Below are 26,300 nucleotides of genomic sequence, written 5' to 3' on the forward strand. Positions count from 1 at the left end.
TTTTCAGTTTTGCGAAGTTTTTTTTCAGTCACGTGATCAGTTCCTTTCAACTGTTAATATTGTAGGTGTCCGACGTGTTTGAGCCAATGAATGATGGAACGGAGAACCAGATTTTCATCTCCAAATCCTACGATGCAACCTCTCACTTCGAGACGACTTGTCTCAACGTACTGGACATCTTCAAGAGAGGAACTGGTTAGTAGTGACTTGACTATCTTTCCGGGGGGAGGGGTCTAATGTTCAGAATAAAAGTTTACATAAGACCAGAGCCCGTTAGTTCTTATTAACAAAATCAATGCTTATTTTCATTTATTTAGAAATTAATTTATTTTATGAATATGTTGAAAGCTGCGATAATGTAATTAAAATTTCTAGCTTTTAATTCCACTTAAGTTTTCTTATCATTCCCAAATATTATGATAAAGCGATGAAGAAAAAGAATTGGTTCAGGTTTGCGCAAATTAAGATGGTACTGTGCGAGTTACCTGTAAAATTCCACTAAAATTCATGGAAACTTTTCTCAAGAACAGGGTGTCCCACATCATACTTGATCAAACACTCAAAAATGTTTTTCTAGGGACTAATCAGAAAATTTAAAAACAAAGAATCATTTCAAAAAAATGTATAAGGTTACTTTAAAAGTTTTTAATATTTTATGGGAAACTCTGTACATCCAGATAATCTATATATAATAAAATGATTAATGATTAACCAATTAAAATGGCAGTAAAGATGGAATGATATTTTTTTTTGTTTTTTTCTAGGTTTATTTCACGTTCTAATTGATTTAATTTAGGTGAGGAGTTTGATTTCAGCAAAGTGAAGCACACTCTCGAAGACGACGTTTAAACGCTGAAGCGCGCCTGAAACGCATTCTATGATCGCGCAAGCCATCGCGCTTTATCATAAACAATGTAATTGCGCAAAAATTTAATTTATTAATAAAAAGGGGTTCCGCACCAGTCACCGCATTTTGGGAAGTCATCATATTCCTTGTAATGAATTAAATTTTCATCCGTTTTTTATATTTATTTTAACCGGTTTAGTGACATTCCAGGTTTATTATTTAATATTTACCCCCAATTGATAAAACTTGTCTCACTGTGATTTGATTCTGTAATTATTATTGTAAAGCATGGAATAACCGTAATCCCGAATCTGCGAAAAATCAATCTCGAAAATCCGCAATTTTTCAATCGGTCTCTTACCCCCTCCCTCCCAGTTTGCACGTTATGTTAAATGTCAGCTGACAGATCAGCTGTTGGCACTGCTAGTATAGCTGCTGTTTGTCCTGCGACTTAGAACCATTATTTTATGCTTTTAGTCCTCCCTCCAACATTCTGCTGTTGTATTTATTAAGTTGAATAAATATTGAAACCCCATCCAATGGTGTGCCTTCATTTGGTTCGTTTTTGTTTATATTTTCTTTCAGGGTCTAAATTTAACCAAGTGTTAGAAAAGAAAATGTATTTTAAATTGTTAATTCTAAATATGTTTTTTTTGTACTATGTCAAATTTTGACTCTGGCAGAAGTTATATGCAAAAAACGACCCAAAAACGAACATGTCGTAACGGCGATCTTTTCGGAACGGTTTTCCGGTTTTTTAAAGGATTAAGATATTGCCATTTTTAATAATAGTCCAATACGATTAACAAATTCGAATCTACCTCCCCCCCCCCCATCCTTTCTTCGGAGAGAGGAGGAAAATTCTTGCAAATTCTAAACTACAGAAAGGCGTAATCTTGAGTAATCCTCTAAATATAAAGTGTAATGTCCTATTTAAAGAGAGTGACCGGCTATGTAAGGTAGTTAAACTGAGTATACGGAATTCATATCAATGTCAATTTTCAAGTATTTATGCTCTTATGAAACGAAACAAGATGTTTTGAAAAGGAAAAGAATAAACAAAATAGGTAATAAAAACAAACTTCTTTTATAATTTAAAAATCATTACAAAATTTAGAAATCAAAATAGTAATATCATATGTTCTTACAACATAGATTTAACTAGAAATGCGGGAAACTTTTCGTTTAAAATGCTTGAAAATAAATCATTCATATTCTTTAATTTAACAGATAAAATGTGGAAACTTAGATTCTAGAAATAATTCAGAAGTTGTCTTCATAAGATAGTTTTTGTTTTCAGTAATTTATTTTGCAAGTTATGAAAGTAAGATTTTGTTTTGAATTGTAGATTATACTCAATAACGGGAAAGTGGGTTTTGTCTCGAAAACGCGACAATGTTTCAAATTCAGGATATGTTCGAAAAATGGAAAACCTATCATTGTCTTGAAAACGCTCAAGAGTTAATATAAAAAGAATTCCTATTATAATTTTGATTTTACAAAAAAAGTTTTAAATTGGGAATTGTTGTCCTCGTCATGTTTAATACGATGTTGGTTATAGTTTTACTATCGACTTTTACTCTGGATACAGACTTCACAAGAGTGTTTATTCTAAACATTTGCTTTTCATACACTTTCAACTTTTAACCCTGAAAGAAGATTTATTCTAAAACTAACCAAAAATTATAGATCATTCAAATATAACAATTTGAGTTTGGTCAATTAAATTTAGTCAAAATATTTATTTCAATTTAAGAACGTGCATACTGTTCAACTCTTCACTCGGGTGCTACTGACCGAGAATGCAAGGCATAAATCATTTTTTTGTTAAATCTGTTAATTTATCGGACTGCATTGCTTTTAGCATTAAGCAGTTTTAACCACTCCCGCCTTATTACGCTATAGATAGAAATAAAACCTCATATTCGGATTCAGCCAATTCCGTTAATCTTTCAATTAAGGTTATCTATCTATGGTTTGAAAGATGTTCAGAAAATACAATACAAGATACCAGACTGTCCTCGAATACAAGATACCAGACTGTCCTCGAATACAAGATACCAGACTGTCCTCGAATACAAGATACCAGACTGTCCTCGAATACAAGATACCAGACTGTCCTCGAATACAAGATACCAGACTGTCCTCGAATATTCTCAATCTAAAACATAAAAGTTTTAATATTGAATGGAGAAAACACTGGGTGTTAGAACTCCCAAACTTTGGAATGAAATTCCTGACAGTGCAGTGTTAGATCTTCTAAAACTCTGAACAATTTTAAGAGAAAATATGATAAGATGTATGGCCCAAAACATACGTAAATGTTTGTAGCCAACAAAAGCCCATAAGCCGCTTTACATGGCCACGCATGTAAGTCTCGAAGCGTGCACAAACCAAATAACCAAGTATGACCACTTTCGAGGAGAAGTAAAATCTATCTGTAGGTCTGCACAAGATAGATGAACATGAAACTACTGACTTTTGAGATTCAAAATTGACATGGAGATATATTTCTTTAGATTTCAGAAACCTTGACAAAAATCTGATCGTATGTTCTATAAGATTAATCTTAAAATATGCCAAATGCGACTCTGCCATGAAAAAAATATTTAAGCCTTAACGATCGTTGTATCAAATCGTTTATATTTAATATCGGGTTTGATTTGTTCAGGCTTCTCAACTCCAATGAACTTAGAATGTTTAAGGAAACGGATGAAAAAGCAATGCAAAAATACTTAAATCATGCGTATTTCTAGGTTTGCAAATTGCAATACGTAAAAATATTTATTCTACATCTGTAAAAATACGTTCAGAGCTGGGAACTTTTGAATGGTGGATATCGGGATTAAGGCTTGATCCGCTCTTTTTCTTACCAGATTAAATATTCCTTGTTTTCCTCATGAATTTAATCTCCAGATTAATTAACAGATCGGGATTAAGGATATCACATTCTAAAGTTTTCAGCTCTGATATCCCTTAATATACGTAGTTTTACGCTGTTGGTTATACAAAAGTATATGTTTGGCAAAAACCTAAAAATTCCAAATTAAGATAAATCTTGGAATTTTTATGTTTCTCTTACCCTGATATTAACTAGATGGTATCATGAGAATGTCCTCAGGCGTCACCAATGACCTAAGCCACCGTATATATTCAGCCATATTAATATATAAATATTTGTGTTTGATTACTTCCTATCAATTCTGGTGGTCCAAGACAGAGGATTTTTTTTCTTCTAAATTGAAGGTATGCAATACCTATAGATACATAGTGAAGAAAAAAATACTTGGTATGAAATAGACTGTATTTATTGGGAAAAATATATTGTATAATAATACAAGACATTCGTAAATATATATTTTGCATATAGCTGCCAAACGGCTGGACCGATTGGGCTGAAATTTTTTTGTGGACACTCATGGATGGCCGAAGGGGCCCTGGGGTTTTTTTATAGTATTGTATGTATGGTATGATTTATGCGTATTTATTGGGAAAAATATAATTTATATCTTTAAAACCTGAACACTTAAAAAATTCCTTGGTATGAAATATACTTATTTATAGGTAAAACTACGTTTGTTTAAATCTAAACACCTGGGAATGAAATAAACATATTTATTGAGAAAAATACTTGTTTAAAACCTTTTTTAATCAATTACTTTGGTATGAAATTTACATATTCGAAGGTAAATTCCTTTGTATGATATTAACACATTTATAGGTAAAAATATGCATTTTAAAAATCAAGACACTTAAAAAATCACTGTTATGAAATATACGTATTTATTGGGAAAAGTATTAATATTTTTAGAACCTGAACACTTCACAAATTCCTTGGTGTTAAATATACTTATTTATTGGTAAAAACACGTTTGTTCAAATCTCAACACCTAGCTGGGGAATGAAATAAATACACAATTATTGGGGAAAATACTTAAGTTTAAACCTTAACACTGAAACAAATAACTTGGTTTGAAATTAAAGAAAATACATGTGTTTTTAGGTTTGAATTAAACTTTAAAACTATAACATTTTTTAGTGAAGAAAAAACTACGTTTGAACGAAATATTATAATACTTTAAAAATTGATTTGTTAAAAGATACACATAATTCTTCGTAAAAATATGTATCTTTGTTCAACCTAAGCACTTAAGAAACAAGATACTTGGTATGAACAATTTTAAATTAAGTCGGCTATTAGTACAATGTATAAAGCATCCGATAAAGAAGCGGAAATTAAATAACAGCTGTTTTTATCTATCTCGCTTGAATCTTGACTATCTAGGGATAAACCTGATAGGAATTGCCTTGTCTGGTTTATTCAGGAATTCAGTTAACATTTCAACTGGAGATTCTCCCTTGTACACAAGCTGGTATTTCCTGAAAAAATGAAAATTGGTTGCAGTTTGTTCACGGTTTCTTGGAAAGGATGAAATGTTATAGACCTGTGTCCTATATCTATGTGATAGGTAATTTCCCGAAGGCCAACTTCCCAAGTGACAATTTCTCAAACAGCAAGTTCCCAAAGGTTACATTAGGCCTTGGGAAGTTACCACTTGGGAAATTGCAGCTAAGGGGAAAAAATAATAACGTCCCTGTGGACTATTAAGTAAAATAACCACCTCCTCGGCCAAATTTTAATTTTTGTCGGCAAATTGAAAATTTTACTTGACTTGAGTTCCCTGGACCAACTTTGCCCTTGCGCTCTTGATGTTTTGTGGGCAAAATTGGTCATAGTTGGTAAAGTAAAATTCCCCAAACTTCCCTGTAGAGTAGTTGTAAATAATTATTACAGTTTATTTTTACAATAGTTTTGGCTATCCTTACAACTCTCACAACCAGACAAGACAAGCAAATTAAAAGAAAATAGTGGTGGGTTCCTTCTTTTCAAGGTTTTAGCAATATATAAGTTTTATTTCAAAGCTGTATGCTGCAGGAGCGGGGGAAGGCAGGCGACCATGAGCCACCACTATTTCCCCTTCCGTGCCACATATTAGCTTTTTTCTCTTCCGGCAGCCATGAGCCACCACTATTTTCCCTTCCGTACCACCACATTAGACTCTTCCGGGCAAAACTGCTTTTTTAAATGGCATATTTAGGGCCTTTAAAGTGTTTTTTTAAAAAACCAGCCGCGTCAAGCAAAAAATCACAACTCAAACCATTTTTTAAATTCTACTTTAGATTAATATTTTGTGTGTTGAATTCTTAAACTGTCTTACAATGAAATTTTTGACCAATTTGACTGAGTATTGCATCTTGAAATATCACAAAGTCTCATGATTATTCAATTACTGACTCATTACACTAAATCCATCTTAAAATCACTCATTAACCAACTTTGTGATATTTCAAGATGCAATACTCAGTCAAATTTGTCAAAAATTTCATTGTAAAACAGTTTAAGAATTCAACACAGAAAATATTAATCTTAAGTAGAATTGAAAAAAAGGTTTTAGTTGTGCTGTTTTGCGTGACGCGGCTGGATTTTTTAAAATCACACTTTAAAGGCCCTAAATATACCATTAAAAAAAGTAGTTTTGCCCGGAAGAGTCAAATGTGGTGGTACCGAAGGGGAAATAGTGGTGGCTCATGGCTACCGGAAGAGAAAAAAGCTAATATGTGGCACGGAAGGGGAAATAGTGGTGGCTCATGGCCGACTGCCTTCCCCCGCTCACTGCAGAGTGCAGAAGCTATAGTATTATTACAAAAAGCAAATTTTTATTTTGAAGAAATCAACATAAACTTAGCATTAACAAAACGAAGGTTTTGTACCTATGTCCAGTGAAATAAATTCATTTACTTTATAGTAAAATCATTAATCAATATTAACACTTGTCTATAAAATCTAAGACTGTCCTTTAAAAAGCCTAAAAACCTTGAACACCTCATTTCTGTAATTAAAGTTTTATATACCTGAGAGTTTGAATTGCCAAGATTTGAATTTCAAGTTCTGCAAATCGTCTTCCTATGCACATCCGTGCTCCATGCGAGAAAGGTATAAAAGCGAAAGGATGTGCATTATGCTTCTGGGGGCAATCTCTAAGCCAGCGCTCTGGAACAAAGGCATCAGCATTTGTAAAATGTTTCTCTGATAGCATTGGACCCATTGACATAAAGGATACATGTGTTCCAGTTGGTATTTGGTAACCACTAAGCACCATTTCCTTCTGAGTGATTCTACTGAAAGCACCCACTGCAGGCATCAATCTTTGGCTTTCATGTTGAACTGCCTTTAAGTATTTCATCTGGTTAAGAATGGCTGGGGTAAGTTTCTCATCTCCAAGCTTATCCTTGATCTCCTTGTACAATATCTCCTGCTGTACAGGGTTGGAGGCTAGATGGTAAAATAGGAACGCAGCAGTGTTTCCGGTAGTATCAATACCAGCACCTAATGCATCTATTGCCATAACCTCTGGGATCTTGGAGTCTGGTCCGCACTTGTGAATTAATTTCTGGAGAACACTCATCTTATCTGGGTCTGTGATATTGTTGGTCTTAAACTTCTTTTTGGCATCAGAAATGTACCTGGATGAAATTATGTGCATTCTTTCAGATGCCATATCAAAATCATCCAAGTTTTTTGTTCTGTATAGCTTCCATAATGGGAGACCAAACATCAGCTTCAAAACCACTGGGCCCAAAGAAATCATTGAACAACGAATCATTTCTAAATTGTTATTTTTAATAATCTATTTTCTTAAATATTCTTTTTTTTGTAACCTTTTGCATCATGTGATGGGTTAACATCCAAACAGCCGATTCTAAAAAAAGTACATCCATCAATTGATGCATTGTATTTTGGTCAAGAGAACAAATAAGGCTTTTTTACAGCCTTGTAAAGATTTATAAATGTCTAGTCTACCTACATGCAAGCCAAATTTGTGTACAAAACATAAACACACAGATCAAGTAGATATAGATGGAGGTTTGACACATCTGGGCGTCTGACAAGTTTATATGTGCCGTAACCTTCATGTAAAATAGCACAATGGGCTTAATGAACGAAAATAGTTGCATTTCCATAATAACTGAGTCTTCAGTTAAAGCCACGCTCCCTCCCACTGGACACACTGTGGAAATATACAATAACCTCAAAATCTACACCTTGTTTGATTGATTAACTCAAAATATACAGCTGACTGTTTACTTAATCTCTTTCACAAACTGCTTCCAGTGACCATCTGTACAGGAATGGAGAAACATCAGGAACTATCTTCTTGTCACCAGTACCCCCTCCCACCATTAGATCCAATAGGTCATCAGAAACTCCGGTAATCTCATCAATATAGAACAGGGCGGACTTGGGTCTCAGCATGTCCTGCTGGACTTTGGATCGTACTGCAATACATTTTGATTAGTTTTAAAAACATTTTGCTCAGTTTAGAGTTTGGAGTGTTTGTTGAGAGATATAAGACTTTCTGTTTTGCTGATAAGATTTGATGGTTTAAGATTTGTCAATATTTAGGGCTTCTTAATTTTCGACGCATTCGTAAATAGACAATAGTTGATATTTCATAATATTTAGTATTTTTCATGATCTGAGAGTTACTTTTGAAAACATTTATTCCTGTTTCGAGGATTTTTGATAATGAAGACGACATTTTCCTATTTTCCAGGAATGTTCGAAAATCCAGCGCCAGCGAAAATTATTTAAAAAAACAAAATAAAAAATTTATGAAATATTAACTATATACGAATGCGTCGAAAAATAATCGATGGCTACTGTTTGTAATATCTGAATGATTTGTTTGGAATTAAATTGATTTGTTTACGATCCGAGTTGAATGTTGAAACTTTCTGAATTTGTATGGACACTACGTTCTTCGGTATTAGTCGTTTTTAACAATTTTCTCTTTATAGACGCAACAGATAGAAGTAAGATTAGTAGCGATCAAAAGCGCAATTTTTTATCGCATTAAGCCTATACCCCCTTTCATTTTTCGCGAACACTCCCTTTAATTTTGATTATTTTCACTTGGAGTACTTAGGCATTTATGGCAAATGAATTTTAATGTATTTATTTCCAAATGGGTGAAGCAAAACCAACATTAGTTAACATTTAGCTAGTTAGCCGAATTTATTTTTCTAGATATGGGCTGTCAAAGTTTGAGTAAAGTTGAGAAGTTAACAGTTTCAAAAAAAGAGACCTTCGCTAGATCCTTCTGGAGCTTTTAAAAGTTTGAAAAGGTGTATATACTACCTTCATACCACATCTCTCCCTGAGAACCTCCCAACCCTGCAGTTTCAGGGAATAGATCCTTCCTAAGGTTTTGTCTGTATTCAACAAAGAACTTAAATCCTGCACAACGATCTAATTTATAATGACTTTATAGTAATCTTAACCTCACTTATCTCAAATAGTCTAATCACTAAAGGCTGTTCATTTTCCATATTATTTCAAATATGCAAAACAAAAAGTCCCAGCTCTGAGCCCACGATTTAAAAGCTTCAGCTTGGGATTTAATTCCTTAAACCCACGTTTATAAGGCTTCATCTTAGACCCAACTTCAGAATAAGGTAACTATAGCTTAGATCACTTAATCGACAGCTGCCAGCCCTTAGACTTGCAACTTACAGAGTTAGACCTGAGCTGACAACTTTAGAATGGTGGACATTGAGATTAATGCTTGAACCTCTCTTTTTCTTAATATCGAGACTAACCTAATCTTGTACTTGTATCCTGAAAAGTGTATAAAATCAACCAATCAGAGTATTTAAATATTGGTCCATGCTTCTCATGTAACTCCCTGAACAGTAGATGTCCCTTCTGTAGGTAGTTCTTGTCTTTTAGATATCTGGTTCAAATTCATATATTTTCTCAGACATTTTTTCCTTTTTGAGTGTTAGAGGGTGGACAAAAATATTTTGATTCGCTTACTTAGAAATTTTTTTTAGAGATATGATCTGGGTAGCTTATGATTATCCTTAGCGTTTTGATTGCTTGGAATTTAGAAAAAAATAGTAAAAAATATGAAAAGAATTTGACTGCCTGCCCTAAGGACCTTTATAAAAAAATCATCCAACCGGGCTTCCTTTGGCATGGTAACTTTAGGATTCTTTAAACAATTTTAGCTCTAAACTCTGAAGGATGCCATTTTAAATCGTTCTTAAATTTTCGCGGATTTCATTGCTTCAACAATTATTAGCAAGATCGGTTCAGTCGTTTTTACGTCTATTGTATTCAAACAAACAAACAAAGAGACAGACAGACAAGCAAAGTATGTATATATAACTAAGTAAAACCAAAAGAATAAAAATTAGAAAATAACCAAATACCCAAAATTATCAATATTATATAATAAAATTTTGAATTTCCTGACAATCAAGTTTCTGAATGGTTCAGCTGGAATTTTGTTGAATGGAGATGCAGTCTTATAGTCCACAGAAGCAGAAGCATATCCTTGCAGAAATATCAATATTGCACTTTTTTCAATCATGCTAAAGATGGTTTTTAACGGAATTAGCGGAATATTTGCGACAAATTTTAAAGATCGTTATTAATGCTTGCTAAATTATTTGGAAATTGGTTTTAATTAACCAATGTCCATAATTCAATTTTTTAGCAAAAATAAAAAAGATTTTAAACACTAGATGTCGTTTTTTGAGATTTAGGGTTTCTTCGTTCACAATAACCCTGAGGACTGAGGAGCCCAAAGGAGAACAAGCTCTCTCTCTGTCTTGTAATTCAACGCAACATGCGCGTAACTCCTTTGGGCTTCTGGCTCAGGGTTATTGTGAACGAAAAACCACTAAATCTTGAAAATACGACATAAAGTGTTCTATCTGTATTGTTATTAATCTATGATTGATAATCAGAAAACTCTAAAATAGGACGACTTTTAGACACAAGCTTTGACTTTAAATAGTTAAATGAACATATTATACACAGCAATGTAAATTGACCCATTTCACTAAATAAGTGATTTAATTCGTTACTGATAAAACTATTTTAATAATATCATCAATTACACTTCAGTATTGCTATTATGTCGTCTTCCTATTCCTCAGTTTTCTGGTTATCACTGTACACAAAAGAAACTGCTCACTGTGAAATAGAAGACATTAGAGCAATCTATAACTGTATTTGATGTTTTTACAAAACAAATAGTTTTACTAGTAGCTTAGGAGTTCTATATCAAGTGAAATTGGTCTTTGTCCACTGTACAATTGCTGTGTTTCATGTTTTCATAATTTAAATAATAACTTGAGTCTGAAAGTCGTCTTCCTATTCCACAGTTTTCTAGTTATCACTCTCTTGGAGAAATTGGATATAACTGTAAATTGATTATTAAAAAACCTGTATCAGGTTGAGTAGAGGATGATGAGAATAGTCGAACTGAAGGTACAATTATCTGTTTAGACAGATTTTGTACTTTTCCAACTAACATCTTCCAACTGAAATATGTTTAAGAACTATGCATAGAGAATAGAATATATAGAGAGAAATTTACTAGAAAAAAGTGTAAAACGGCCATTTTGTTGTACTGTTTCCATACTGCAGGTGTACTTCACATATGTATGCTATATAACCTGTTGGGCCCTGGAATATCATTTTATAGAAAATCTAAAATTAATATTAAAAGAAAACCAAATTATGAAATAGGCTGGTTTCATGATTGACGAATGATCATTTCACATAGACTATATAATGCCTTCCACTTTACAAACGATGATTTTCCGTTATAACTATAATCAAATGATTTTTTTTTTCACCTGTAACTGGTATATAAGGTAGATTATCCTACCTAAATCCACCCTGCGGCTGGATTTAGGTAACACCACTCTTTGTAATACCGGTATCATGCATAATACCAGTATTTACACTTCTAAAGAACGCGTAAGGTAGATGATCTACCCTTAATACCACCAAGCAAGATTTGTAAAGAGTGGTATTTAGGTCTCTAGAACCCGGCTTTTATATGAACATGGATGTTAATGCAATTGATGGCTCGTTTAACAAGGTCGTCTTCGTGTTGTTATTCTTACTGGGACCACTTGCATGTTATGAAATATAACGATAAGTAGACTAATACACCCCTCGGCACCTTTTTGATTTATTTAAACTTCCAGTAATGTATATATAAAACATTTTTCAATGTTTTCGGTTATTTTTTTAACTTCATTCACAATTATACTTCGCTTTTATATTCTAACAAAATAAATATTTTTAAAAAGCCGATTGTGTGAAACTGCATAAATCTCTATATGCAGGCAGTAAGACAGGATCTAGGCAACATGTACCGGCCTGCCCTCATCTGTCAAGCCATGTCAGGCCACACCAAGCCAATCCAAGCTACTCCCTGAATCAGGGGTTCACGACTTCATTCGGAATTTTTACCCTCCCTTGTCAAACAAAAAAATAGAATTTTTTAAAATTATTTTGAAATATTTTTTCTTTTTGAATTTAGGCTCGAACATATCCCTGCAGATCTTGTCGTAGCTGAAGCCGTACTTTTAGAGCCTTAATTTTCAGTATCAGATCAGTCGGCCGGTAGTGGTACCGACTCTACCGGCACCAGTGTGATTATTGCTATTTATAAAATAACATAGGCTGCATGCACCTAATTTCGAGAATTTATAATTTTTTTTCGTAGATTAAAAAAAATTTACGAAAATCTTATTTTTTCGGAGATAATTTTTTTGCGATTCTGAGCATCCATAAACCTTCCCTGGGGTTCGAGTTGCCTCATAAGTTTTACTCTATAAATTAAACTTTATATGAGGACTTTTTCAGATTAAAATGGCTCCTATTGACATCTACGGTATGCAGCTCTCGGCCCCAGTCCGAATTGTTGAGGTAAAAATAGTTTTTTGTTTGTTTTGTTTGTTAGTTTATTTTGATTATGCATATTCTTAATAAGTCGTCATTAAAATTTTATTTTACTGTAACCACATTCAAAAGAAATTTAGAAAAAATTTAGATCTCTTAAAATCTTAACATCTACCAGGCCCACTGTGCACTAGACACTTGTTGGATGTATCTAATTGAATTCAATTTAATTTTACACAAGTAAATTCAAAACTGGTTTAATATACAGAAACATCATATATACTATATATATTATATATATGTATTATGTAGATATTATTTGATTTAATTTACATACAGGGTGTCCCAGTAAACATGGGTATTAAATGACGACTTCTATATCGTCTTTATTCCAAGCAGGATTATTTCGTTGATGCATTTTATTGGCCAATTTCTTATTCATTTAACCATAGGTACAACTATAGGTCGTATCTATCAATCTACACTGCTCTGGTAAAGAGTAACCATAGTGTGACTATAGTTCTACCTATGGTAGAGCGTCTAAGAAATTGGCCATATGTCATTTATCATGATTATTGTAAATCAAAGACGATATTCAAGTTGTCTCTTAATTCCCAATCCCATGTTTATAGGATGGATCGTTTTAGCTTTTTAAAAAGAACGATCGTTTTGATTTAAAACGACGAAGAAAATAAATGAAGGCTGTTTTTACGATCGTTTTTGAAAAATATCGTTTTTATAAACTATCTTTTTTGAGAAAGTTCGTCGTTTCGTTAACGAAAGTAGGCCGTTTTTAACTTTCCACGCTCGTTAACGAAAGTTTGTCGTTAACGTCCTTTTCAAGACAAAAAAAAAATTATTAAAAAAGTATCGTTTTTAAAAAAACGTTACGATTAACAACCCTATCTGTATATTCGACGAATATCATGATTGTATAAACCTGAGCGCAATAAAATAATTGCTTTCTTTTTTCACAATTTTCCTATTGATTACCGCTAAGGAATTTGTAATTTCTATGTTAATTAAACTAAATGAAAGGAAATGTATTCATTAAAAATATTTACATGCTACAACATTTTTGGGCACTTCTTGAATAAAAGAAATAAAAAGGCGACACTTTTTAAGTTTTGTGGTACCACTGTTCAATGTGTTAACATAGACTCTCACCCTAAAATCGACGAAAAATATTAATGACAGCTGAATGCAGATAATTTGATTAAGAAATATGGTCTCTAGAGGCGAGTGTAACGTCATGTGAGGTTATCTATCTATCTTAGAAGACGACATAGGAGCGCATCGATAGTAACCCGACTTATTATTATACAACCTTGATTGTAGGTGAGTTTGCTATGAATGAATCAAGAGCTGCTGCAGCCTACTTTGTTAACAAGTATGGAAAAGATGATTCTCTTTATCCAAAGGTAACAAATTTAATTTACGGAAAAACTGAGTTAAACTGAGCTGGAAACTCTTGTATTGTGGATATCGATATTGATCTTTTGTTAATCTGCAGATTAATTTAATCTTTACACTAAAGGTACGGTTTTTATGGATCCTCAAATTGAAAGTGCCCATAGTGGATACCGCTATCATGCAATCGGGATTATGAGTATTCTACACAAAAGTTATCATGAGCTCGAAACTTTTGTGTTGTGGATATCGAGATAAAAGATCAAGCTTATTTTTAACTTTTGTTAATCTGCAGATTACTTTAATCTTTAAACGATATCCCGCATGGTAATCATACCAAGTCAGTGGTTGAAAGGAGCTTTGATAAGAGAAGATATAACTAAAATGATATGGAGAGGTATTGTAGTTTTTATACAACCTCAAATTTAAAGTGCCTTCAGTGGATATCGAAATCAAGTTCACAGCTCTAATTCTTCAATTGCCAAAACATTTGTAAGGATAGAATAGGATTAACACAATTTTTTCAATATGTAATACTTCTTTTGAAATCTGATAACAAGCATGGGGAACAGCTTTATAAGAACGCGCAAATCCTGAATTTCTATAGCAAAAAAAGAAAAATGGCTGATATCCTTAAAGAAATTCAAAAAGAAAACATTTTATTGTTACAATTAACGTAAATTATTGAACAACTTTGAATAAATATTGGGAATAAATATATTGTAAAATATTGGAATAAGTATTTTGAATGAACATTTTTTAAACATTGGAATAAATAATGGGAATAAATATTTTCAAGGATCCTGAGACAAGGTGCAGGGTAGATCAGCGCTTGTACTTCGATATGGGAGTCTTCTATAAGGTAAATGGAGTCCTTTAAAGCAACGATATGGGAGTCTTCTATAAGGTAAATGGAGTCCTGTAAAGCAACGATATGGTAGTCTTCTATAAGGTAAATGAAGTCCTTTAAAGCCACGATATGGGAGTCTTCTATAAGGTAAATGGAGTCCTGTAAAGCAACGATATGGGAGTCTTCTATAAGGTAAATGGAGTCCTTTTAAGCAAGGGAATTCTATCAGGATATTTTTTTTGTTAAATGGAGTTTTGGTAGTTCTTAAACACTTCCAACAGAAACACGGGAATGCTCTTGAGACTGCATTTGAAAATTAAAATTAAAAAATTCAAAAGTTATTAGCTCTAATCAAATCGAACTTTTTCAAGAAAACATTTTGAATAACTTAAACAAAATTGTCTTTTTTGAAAAAAGAAACTTTTTAAGTTCGATATTTTTTGCATATTTTTTTTAGTTTTTCACAAATGTTATTTTTTATCAAGGCCGTAGATTTGTCTGAGTATTCTGGAGCTGATGCCTGGTTTACCAAGTGTATTGGCCTCATCCCTAACTACGAAAAGGTAAAAATTATATTTAAAGGGACTGTACGTGAAATTTTAAGGGACCTTCCATGCAAAGATGGCGATGTCCGACCGATTAACAACGGTATCTTTAAAATCTTTATCTGATCAATAATGTGAAAGATATTGTCGTTTTTTATAAATTTATAAGTGGTCAATGTAAAAATCTTATTTAATGGGACTGTAAGCGAAACTTTAAGGGACCACCCCGGGCAGAGATGTCAATGCCTGGTTCATAACGGAATCCTTAAACTTCATCTGATCAATAATGTGAAAGATATTGTCGTCTTCATAGATTTAAAAGTGGTCAATGTAGAGAAACCACAATTGAAAATTATAATCTTTGATATCTAAACATGCATTTACTTGATCAGACAAACCTTCTAAGGGCATTCCCTTAAAATTACGCTTACAGTCCTTTTAAAAAAGTAGTTTTAAAATGCTTTAATTAGAAAAAAAGTTCCGAATTTTGCTCTTGCTTTTTAAAGAATCTTAAAAAATTAAGTTCAATTAAAATTTTTTTTTCTTTTTTTAAGGCAAACGGCGAGGGTGCTAACGCCTTTGGGGGCTGGTACAAGTCCAAGCTTGCTTAAAAACTGGAAAAATCTGGAAATCTGGAGAAATCGAGAAAAAAAAACTGGAAATTTCTGGAAATGGGAGAAGTTAGAATCTCTTGTCAAAATTATGTGGATTTTGTATTTCTATTTTTATTAATTCGAACTTTTTAATAAAACTTTAACATGATATTTCAGTTATGTTCATTTTATTTTAAAACAGTAAAACTTGTATTTTTAATATTCTTATTTGCATGAGCTTGGATTGAATTCATCAAAATAACCTGAAAATTACATTCGAATTATTTTTAAAAATTTAATCTTGGTTTTTACGTTGTCAACTAACGGTAATGTCAAGAAAATTGCTCCACCCGGCACTTAAAGGTTAGAAAAAGTATTTGCTCCTCTATGGAAAGTTAGGAAAGGTTTAGCTCCCACCCCTGGAAAGCTACGAAAGGGTTAGCTCCCCCTGGAAAGTTGGAAAGGGTTAGCTCCCCCCTTGAAAAGTTAGGAATGGGTTAGCTCCCTCCTGGAAAAGTTAGGAATGGGTTAGCTCTCTCTGGAAAGTTGGAAAGGGTTAACTCCCCCTGGAAAGTTGGAAAGGGTTAACTCCCCCTGGAAAGTTGGAAAGGGTTAGCTCCCCCCTTGAAAAGTTAGGAAAGGGTTAGCTCCCTCCTGGAANGTTGGAAAGGGTTAGCTCCTTTGGAAAGTTAGGAAAGGGTTAGCTCCCACCCTGAAGGAGATTTGGTATTTTGGTTATTATACAGAGCGTCCCATATCATATTGGATTATCTTCAAGGTTTAATGCTGAAATATTGCACCTAATACCCGAAAAACCTAGTGTTTACTGCATGCAAATTTGAATATTAGGCTTTTACAATTTTTAAAATTAATTTAATCTTTATAAAATTTCTGATTTGTCTCGAAAAACGCAATTTAGAGCCATAAACAATCCGAATTGATGTGGGACACCCTGTACTTCAGTTAAGGCAAGCCGTCAAATGTTTTTCATTCACACTAAAAAGCTGTAGTATAGCCTGTAGAAAAAAATAGAAATAAAAAAATAATAGATTCATTGACAACAACTTTTCTAAAACATGGAAAAAAAACTAAAAGCTAGAGCTAGATTATCTAATCTTAAATATGATGACTGCAAAGTGCCGTGTTCAATTGCAACTGTTTGGTTAACAGAAAACTGTTAACTGAAAATTGTCATCTATATATTTTATATATACTTTGTCTCTGTTTGTGTCCATTGAACGTCAAAACGACTGAACCTATTGGGCCCAAATTATTTGTGAACCTCATGTGACCCTAGGGAAGGTTTATGGATGATCGAATTTTCAAGAATTTGCATCTAACAATATTAGAGTTTGAAAATTTTGAAAATCCACGATATTTTCTTTATAAAATCCGCGAATTTTTGTTTTACTTTAAGAATGTGTACAAAGAGAAAATGTTCACAATTGAAATAGAAGATAGGCACGAAGCGAAGCTTAGTATTGTTTAAACCTCGCCAAAAAAGTGATTTCCTTCTGCATAAATCATTAATTTTAACTATAAAAATATGGTATGAAATTACTCTTACATCTTGCAGGACTTGAAGTTTGGTCTACATTTGCATCGGTATAAATTAAAATAACTAACCTATTTGACATTTTCCAATTTTAGGATCATTTGGGTTTAACTTTATCTTTAGTCTCTGTAGACAGAGTTTAGCCATATATTATTAAACACATGATAATTGCTGAATATCCTAAAAAATCTTGCCACCCCCTCACTTAAATCCTATGTCTTCTTCCATAGTTTGCTTAATTGTTTGATACTAAAGAGAATGATAACAAATATATTATATGACGAATTGATTTTAAAGTAAATATAGAAGATTTTTTTAAACGAAATAAACTGCAAAAAGTATGTAAGAAGAAATTCATTCCTATTCACAAACTGTCATGGTTTGAGGGACACCCTTGTACAATTTTAACATTGATCTGAGTCGAATAATTCTGATTTTCATGAACAGTGAAAAATTCTATAATTTCTGAACGGCTATTTAATGGCTTGAATTCCTTGTTAGGATAATGCAAGGATGTATAATAAGGTTGGTTACTCTCGATGCGCTACAATGTACTATTGATAGAAACCTCATGTCACTTCACTCTCGCATTGTATAATTATTAATAAGGTATTTTATCTTTTCATACGACGTTTTCCATACATTAGAGCGCATCGAGAGTAACCAACCTTATTATAAAACCTGGCTTACATATTTCACTTGGTAACCCAGCTCTGTCTGGATACTAAACGTTCTACCTTCAAGGTAACCTAGTTACAACTTAACATTATTTAAACAAGTTATGAACATTCTTTTTGTTCTACCGTTGTGTACAGAAATAACATCGAGACAAATCGGTCAAGGGGTTCATAAATTATGTATGCAAATTTCATACGAGCTTTTTACAATTTTTTAAAATGTTCTATTTTAACAAAAAATTTTTTTTTTAACTTTTCACAAACCAATTATTGTGTGAACCACCCTCCTGTATATAAAAAATCAAATTTATAACTTTTTACAAACCAATTCGTGTGTGAACCACCCTCCTGTACATAATAAATCAAATTTCCTAAATATCAACTTTATTACGTTAAATGTTTCATTACAACATAAACATGTACAGAACACATTGAACATGTAGAATACTGTACTGAACGATGTACATAGATGTTAGTTGAAGCACAGCAACAACAACCCTCTAGCCATATCTCTAAAATAAACAACAAATTATTTCAAATTCGATCTTAAAACTTTTCCTAAATATTCCATAACTTTTAAGGGCTTCTTGCTCAACAATCTTGCACCTAGATTTTGACCTCATATTGCACAAGTTTTGGGACTGTAAAGGAAAAATGAAAGGGCCGGGGTATAGGCTAAAAGCTGATCACTTTAGCTCTTGATCGCGACCCATGAAAGTTTGATCTGATGTTCCTGTCTCGAGAAATTGATATAAAACTGTGTTAAAATTATACGAAAGTTCATATATGTAAAATTTAGAAAATCTTAAACTTAAATCACGTGACCAGAACTATCACCAATGGCAGAGCAGTATACTGGTCACGTGTCTCCGCCTGTATCACGTGACCACTCTACTGCACTGCCATTGGTGGAATTTCTGGTCAAGTAATACGAACGTATAAATAATATTATGAATTAAATCTATTAAAAACAGAAATAACAAATATAAAATTAGAATTGGAGTAAACCTAAGTTACAATTAAAGCTTTCTCTGGGATATCATCGTTTTTAGATTGGTTGCATATTTGCTGAATTTGATCTATTTAAACCCACTACTTTTATCCAAAATAGTATAGATATATTATTTTCGTATAAATTTGACAAAGTTGTAAATCAGTTTCTCGAGAAAGGAACATCAGATATAACTTTTATGGGTCGTGATCGAGAGCTAAAGTGATTAACTTTCAGCCTATACCCCCTTTAATTTTTCCTTTACAGTCCCTTTAAGGTGTAGCTTTATCATGTTCACCCGCAAAATTTACAAGTTTTCTAAATCGCGAATTTTTTAAGTTGCGGATTTACAGTTTACACTCCCATCACATCTCATTGTTTAAACCCATATCTCACTACGTCGATTTGAGCGCGAAATTCAAACTAAACCTATATCTATTAAGCACTCTTCAGTCTTTTATTTTGACCAAATAGAATATATTCAACAATTTGGATTTTCGAATTTCAAAATTGTCTCTCTAGTTTCCATAGTTCATACTTAATCAAATAAAGCTTTGAAGGATCGAATTAAATCGAACATTGAGATTTATACATGGAGGGTAAATAAAAATTACACTTACAGTCCTTTAACACGGACATTTTTTTCGAGAAAACCAGGCGTCCTAGCATAAAATTGTTTAACTTTAATTCAACACTCCAGAAATTGTTATTGAAAGTGTATTCACAGTTTGGTGAACAGTCCCTTTAAACTGAAATATGGTACCTAAGGACATCTAGAATGCGAAGAGGAGTAGGAAGGCCATCATAAGACAGAAGAGACCCATAGCCTCGGAGAGAGCAAATCCAAGGATAGCGTAAGAGAACAGCTGCTGCTTCAAGCTGGGGTTCCTAAAATACGTATAGGTACAAGGATATGGACCAGGGGGGATGATAGTTCTCTACCTGTGTGCTCAGTTAGCCGTACTGAACACTTACAACTGTGTACTAATATTGATATACTATAAGTTAGGCCAGAATCAACTTAAAATAAACAAATATGCAGTACGCTCTCGGTATAGTTTATGGNGAAAATAATAGACGATAAATTAGAATTATTAGAAATGAGGAATCATTTTAAATTTTATAATGATAAGGCTATAAATTAGAAATAAAATTTAACGGACCTAACCCAGTTTAATATCTTTTAAGAAATTTGATTTTAATATAAAACAATGTTTAATATAAATATACAAAACTGAAAGAAATATTAATAAGCTGGATTCGGATTCTTTTTATACAAATCCGGATTAAAAGTAAAGGAAATTGGTCAGGGGTGCTTATTTTTGAAAAATAACTTTTTTGAAAATGATTTTTTCCCCATAAGCTAGGTACGTTTGCGAAAGAAAATTAATGTTAGGAGAAAAAAAAATTAATTTTGATGGAAAAATATTAAAATAGTGAGAAAACTTTTAAAGTTACTCTCATCCATTCTATTGACCTGGTTGAGGGCCCATTGCCTGACTGCTGGTCGTTGAGCCAGAGCAAGACGGCTGCAAGGAAGAACGCTCAGTCTAGAAGGATCAAATGTTAACGAGTTATATTTACAACAATAACCTGTAATCCGTCAAAAAGTAACAAGATGCCGTCGCTTAAAATTAAATAAATTTTGTGAAAATTCATTCTTATGGCTATTGCATAAATACGCCAATCGTTTTAAAAGAGACAACTGTTTATAAATATCAATTTTTAGGCAGAAAACACGCATCCTCCTCAATAGAATTTAAAGGAGAACAGGTCATTTCCTAGAGAACGATTTTTGGACAATTCCCTACATTCTTTCTTTACTGAGCCCTACAGTTACGTAGGAACCAGAAAACAACTGTGGAACTGCAAAACTACCTTTAGAGTAAAGTATAAATGATAAATTAGTCTAATTGAATGTTACACAGCAATAGTGCAGTGTTAACAGACCCATTTGACTTAAAGGTCAAAAAAGAAGTTACTAGTAAACTTTTTCCCTTGTAACATCAAATACAATTAAATATAATTGGTAAAACGACTAGAACGCGTTCAGGGCTATATCAAAGTCTACTTTTAAATTTGAATGTTGCTTCTCCTAATATGCGATTTTTGGACCTGTTCAGGGTTAGGTAAGGTTAAGACACTTTGAGCCGATCGCTGCGGCTAGGACAGGCTAGGGGGCTGGGCGCTGCGGCCACATTACATCCATGTCTAACATGTATAAGATCAATGTACAAAATTGATAGGAGGGGGGAGGGGGTCCAAAAATCGTATATCAGGATATTACCGAATGGCCTAGATTTGGAATTGACATGATTTAGAGCAACCCTTGAGAACAAAACTTTACAACTCGGACATCACATGTCTGCAGATCAAACAGCTAGATAAAAAAATCACCCTCTGTATCAGAAAAATAAAATAAAAACAATGTGAGTCTACAATATCGCTATTTAAACACACCATAACATTTCTTACAATAGTTTAATATACCTTGTGATGGAGGCCATTGCTGCGTGTGTGTGGTAGGACAAGATGGAATCAAGTAAAAGAAAATGGCCCGAACCGAGTGGCGAGTCAGAGGTTGGGGGGAAAGCTGTCAGCTGATTGAGGTAGACATCTTGGTTATATATTATCTACATAAAAATAATTATTGAAAAATTTTATGAAAAATTAGTCATTTTTAACCTCCAATTTTTCTTCAAATTTTCTTTGAAAATTCAAACTTGTGTAATACATATACAGGGTTACCCAATAAATATCTGGATTTTCAGTGACGACTTTTAATCGTCTTCGATATTTTATACATCATCAACACATTATTGTAATGTACACCATCAAGGCCCGGGGAAGTAGTCCCTTTGCCCCCCCCCCCTTCTGGCTAAAATCAGCTGTGTACGCGCGCAAATTGTTAAATTCCTTGTTCATAGGGTACACTTGAAACCTTTAGCTGATCAGTATGTTTCGGAAGATTTTGTAGTTTTATTAGCTTTAACGAGTTTAATTTCTGAAGTTTTTAAAATATACAACATTGATATTTAATTCATATTTGATCAAAAAAACCGCGGCAAACGTACGTTGAAATCTTGACAAAAATAGAAACAAAAATCGATTTTAAAGTTTAATTAATTGAACAGTACTCCTAGAACGTCGAAAGAGGAGGGGGAGCTAGGGGTGAATAAGAATGGTATCGTCTTTTAAAGAATAAAATTGTCCAGTTTGACTTTTAAGAGAGTCTATAGTATTTATGTATGTATGTATGTTTTAGATAAAAACGAAGGAAAGAAAAATATTGGATTTCTACTGCTATATGTTTTCTTCAATCCCAACTGCAACAGGAAGGAATATTTAGGTATACAAAATACACATAATTGCGCAGTTATTTTTTTACAAGTGAATTATTAATTTACATATTTTGCTCAGTTTTTACTACGAATTTCTATGCAATGTGATGTAATATAATTATAAAAGTTTGATCATTAGTTTTATGGATTAGTATTCTACAATGTTGGGAGATTTTTCCTTCAGTAATGTTACGCGATCCTTATTTGGAAAGTGACATGCTCAATTCACAACGATATCTGAAGTTAGGCTTCTAAGTGAGTTGAGCAACATTAACGACAATATTGACGATTTTTCTATCTTGGAATAATGTTGAATTTTGTTTATTTCCTACTCCTGCATAAACCCCGAAATCATTTAATTCAGAGCGACCTCTTTAAATAGAAGTTCATCTAGACAATAATTTGTGGAAGATATCGTTGTATTTTAGATTTAGGTGTTAATTCTGTCCATTTATAACCATAGTTTCTGTAGCAGAGGAAAACCACATTTTAAAAACAAACAATTTTTAAGTTAAAAATATGGACATCTCATTTATTCTGAATCATACCAAGCTGTTACGGACGGGTACCGTTGTAAATCAGACATGCAACTCTACTCCAAAGGTTGCTTGATTTTACGTGTACAGTCCCTTTAGTATTGATTTCTGTTAAATGTGATTATGTTTCAGGAGTTGGGCAACATTGATCCCTGAATAANAATAACATGTCATGTCACCCATGGAAACTCTAGAGGCGAAGAACAGCCAAAAACTGGATAAAAAGTTTCAATGTGAGGAATGCCACTATGTGACAACAAGATTATCATATCTAAAATCCCACCAAGAAACCAAACACTTAGGGGTTAGATACCCCTGTGACCTCTGTGATTATGCTGCAACAAGAAGTTCAGATTTAAAGAAGCATAATGAAATTAAGCATAAAGGGATCAGATATCCTTGTGATCAGTGTGGATATTCAGCAAGTACGCCGTCTGACCTAAAAAGACACACGAGAAGTAAACATTTATTAATTAAATTATCTTGTGATGTTTGTGGTTATGTTACATCCAACGAGTGCTATTTAAAAAGACACAAGAAAATGAAACACGAAGGAGTTCAGTTTAAATGTAATAAATGTGAATATTCTGCTCCTACAAACTATCTTTTAAAGAAACACAAGGATAGAAGACATCTTTCGGAAGAGGTATATATCTAAAAATATATATTTTGAAATATTTTCTCTAAAAATATCAATATTTTTGCATTTTCTTGTTCATATCTTAACTTAAATTTTTTATATACATCTGAAAATTAGATTAAATGGTTGTCCTCAATGTTTAGTTTAAAAATTTGAAATGAAAAGACCCTTTCAAAATTGAAACTTAAACAAACGTTGAATACTTTTTAATGCATAATGAGGTTTTAAAATTCTAATCCCCCTTTTCTGGGACACCCTGTAAAGTGTATATTTGTTACAGGCGAAAACCTACTACTGTGACAAATGTGTTTATTCCTCCAACTCCCTGCCAGGCTTGAAATATCACAGACAAAGCTATCACCTAAAAGTCAGATATCCATGTGAGTATTGTGATCATTCTGCAACTGCACTTTCAGGTTTGAAAGTGCACAAGAGAAAGATTCACTTGATCTCTGAAGGTTCGTCTAAGAAAAGCAAGAATCCGGAGGAAATGAAGGCGGTTGATAAAGGTATTATTAAGGGTGAGCCAAGATTGAGTGAAAACGATTCAGATGAATGTGAATCAGATCTTGATGAGAGTAGTTCAGATCTTGATGAGGCCAAAGATGATCTTGTGAAGTATGAACCTGATCTTGTCGAATATAATCCTGATCTTGTGAAAAATGAACAAGATTTTGTCGAATATGATCCTGATCTTGTGAAAAAAGAACATGATTTTGTCGAATGTGACCCTGGTCTTGTGAAATGCGAACTTGAACCTGATACTGATCTTGTATGTAACAATTATGATCTTGAGTCCAGTTTTGGGACTTCTACATCCAGTTTTGGGACTTTTGAACCCATTTCTATCACTGATAAAGTTAACGAAATTAAAAGTGAAATAACAGAAGACGATATTAAAGAAGAATCTCTAAATGATCCTTTATCTGAAGTCTTAGAATGAAAAAGAGGTTTTTAGTCTTTTATTGAAGTACGTTTTTTAAAGTTACTCAGGCGCTTGGTGCAAAATTGTACCTTTTTTGAGCAAATCTCCGGTATGGTGTTTTTAAATATATCTTTTTTAATTTGTAATTTTTTTTCCGTACTTCAATGGCCCAAAACAAAATCAGCGAACCTTTTTTTCTCTCAAAATCAAACGTTCAGAAAAACAAAAATGAGTAAATAAATTGTTTCTATCAAAAACTAAAATTTTAAAAAGATTAAATCACAGAATTTCAGAAAATATGCAAAATTGTAATTAGAAAATCCGCAATTTTCAGTTCTAATATAATTTTTACGGAAAAATTGTTTTTCAATGTTTCAACTGAACAGCGTTTATTTAATAATTTAGAATATTCTAAGAAGAAAGGAACTAGAGAATTTAAATAACTTTTCCTTGAAAATTATAGCAGAACTAAAAATTGCGAATTTTCTTATTACATTTATGCGAATTTTCTGTGATTCTTTGATTCAATCTTTAAAAAATTTTAGATATCGATAGAAATAATTTTTACACATTTTTGCTTTTCTGAACTTTTAATTTTGAGAGAAAAAAAGGTTCGCGGATTTTCTTGTGGGCCATTGGAGTACCAAAGAAATTACTAATTTTCAAAAACTATTGAACCAACTCGCGTTCGTTATTTTTTTGATCTTTGAAAAAATTTGTCTTTTTTGTTCTCAAAATTCTCGGTTGTTTTCCATCTCTTTCGTCGTTTTCTCATTGAGCAACAGTTCAGTGAAAGTGTTCGTTCAATAAAATCGTTCGTTCAGTAAATAAACGACAGTTTTTCAAAAGTTTGATCGAAAAAAGTCGTTTGTTCAGAAAAAAATATCATTTTATAAAAAAGTTTTTCTTTCAGTAAGTTTGATCGACAAATTCGTTTGTTCAGTAAAAACCCGATCGTTTATTCATTTCTCTGAACGATCCAAATCGTTTGTCCATTGTTGGTTTTATTTGAACGACACCATTGTTTATAAAAAAAACTTCGTTTGTTCACAAAACGATGTTTATCTCAAAGAGAAAGGCCAACTGTACGGAGACGGACCAATCTCATAATTAATAAACCACCCCAATAGGAGTATGGGTTAGTTTACTGTGTATTACGTACATATAATTGCAATTATAGAATTGTTAAGACTATTTAAAAATCATTATTTATACAATAAACTTCTCCATGTCTATTCATTTTTGGATTTCATAGCAAATTAGATTTCCCTTAATTTTGGGACATTTACACAAGTTGGTCTTTTTTTAACCTTCAAACAGACACTTAATTTTGGGACATTTACACAAGTTGGTCTTTTTTTAACCTTCAAACAGACAAACAAACTAAACGTAAATTAAAAAAAATATAATAGGATAAGAATAAGAGTCAAGATAATACAGTGAGAACCAGAAAACTTTAGATTTTGATGACGATTGACGAGTTTTAGATTCAAGGTATAACTTTAAATAGTTCCATTAACATGAGACATAGCAACGTGCAGCGTAAACAGACCCATTTCACTTATAAATTGATTTAATAACTTTCTAGTAAACCTGTTTGCTTTGCAACGACATCAAATG

General features: G+C 32.7%; 3 protein-coding genes and 1 long non-coding RNA gene across 4 annotated transcripts in view; 3 read left to right on the forward strand and 1 right to left on the reverse strand.

Moving 5' to 3' along the window:
* The window catches only part of LOC111701012 (rab GDP dissociation inhibitor beta), an 11,613-nt gene extending 10,234 nt beyond the window's left edge, over positions 1 to 1,379 (forward strand). The window contains exons 14-15 of the mRNA XM_023472119.1: positions 66 to 195; positions 797 to 1,379. Of these exons, the coding sequence (XP_023327887.1) occupies positions 66 to 195; positions 797 to 849 (183 nt within the window). The 3' untranslated portion in view covers positions 850 to 1,379. The remainder of the gene's footprint in view (positions 1 to 65; positions 196 to 796) is intronic.
* Positions 1,380 to 4,139: 2,760 nt separating this feature from the next.
* Positions 4,140 to 9,484, reverse strand: LOC111701013 (probable cytochrome P450 49a1). Its single transcript, XM_023472120.1, has 5 exons — positions 9,048 to 9,484; positions 8,009 to 8,185; positions 7,811 to 7,816; positions 6,761 to 7,514; positions 4,140 to 5,227 (listed from the first exon to the last, which is right to left on the reverse strand). Exons 1-5 carry the CDS (start codon positions 9,058 to 9,060, stop codon positions 5,125 to 5,127), a joined length of 1,053 nt encoding a protein of 350 aa, XP_023327888.1. The 5' UTR covers positions 9,061 to 9,484; the 3' UTR covers positions 4,140 to 5,124.
* Positions 9,485 to 22,318: 12,834 nt separating this feature from the next.
* On the forward strand, positions 22,319 to 23,273 carry LOC111701024 (uncharacterized). Its single transcript, XR_002765123.1, has 3 exons — positions 22,319 to 22,422; positions 22,504 to 22,587; positions 23,248 to 23,273. It is a non-coding gene; the product is annotated as an uncharacterized LOC111701024 (long non-coding RNA).
* A 9-nt stretch (positions 23,274 to 23,282) lies between these two features.
* On the forward strand, positions 23,283 to 24,636 carry LOC111701026 (zinc finger protein 271; the record flags this gene model as incomplete). Its single annotated transcript, XM_023472136.1, is given in 2 exon segments — positions 23,283 to 23,761; positions 24,036 to 24,636. Coding segments are annotated over 2 exon segments (1,075 nt in total), but the record flags the coding sequence as incomplete, so codon positions are not given.
* Positions 24,637 to 26,300: the final 1,664 nt, after the last annotated feature.

This window comes from Eurytemora carolleeae, unplaced genomic scaffold, assembly GCF_000591075.1.
Source record: "Eurytemora carolleeae unplaced genomic scaffold, Eaff_2.0 scaffold345, whole genome shotgun sequence".
Classification (NCBI taxonomy): domain Eukaryota; kingdom Metazoa; phylum Arthropoda; class Copepoda; order Calanoida; family Temoridae; genus Eurytemora; species Eurytemora carolleeae.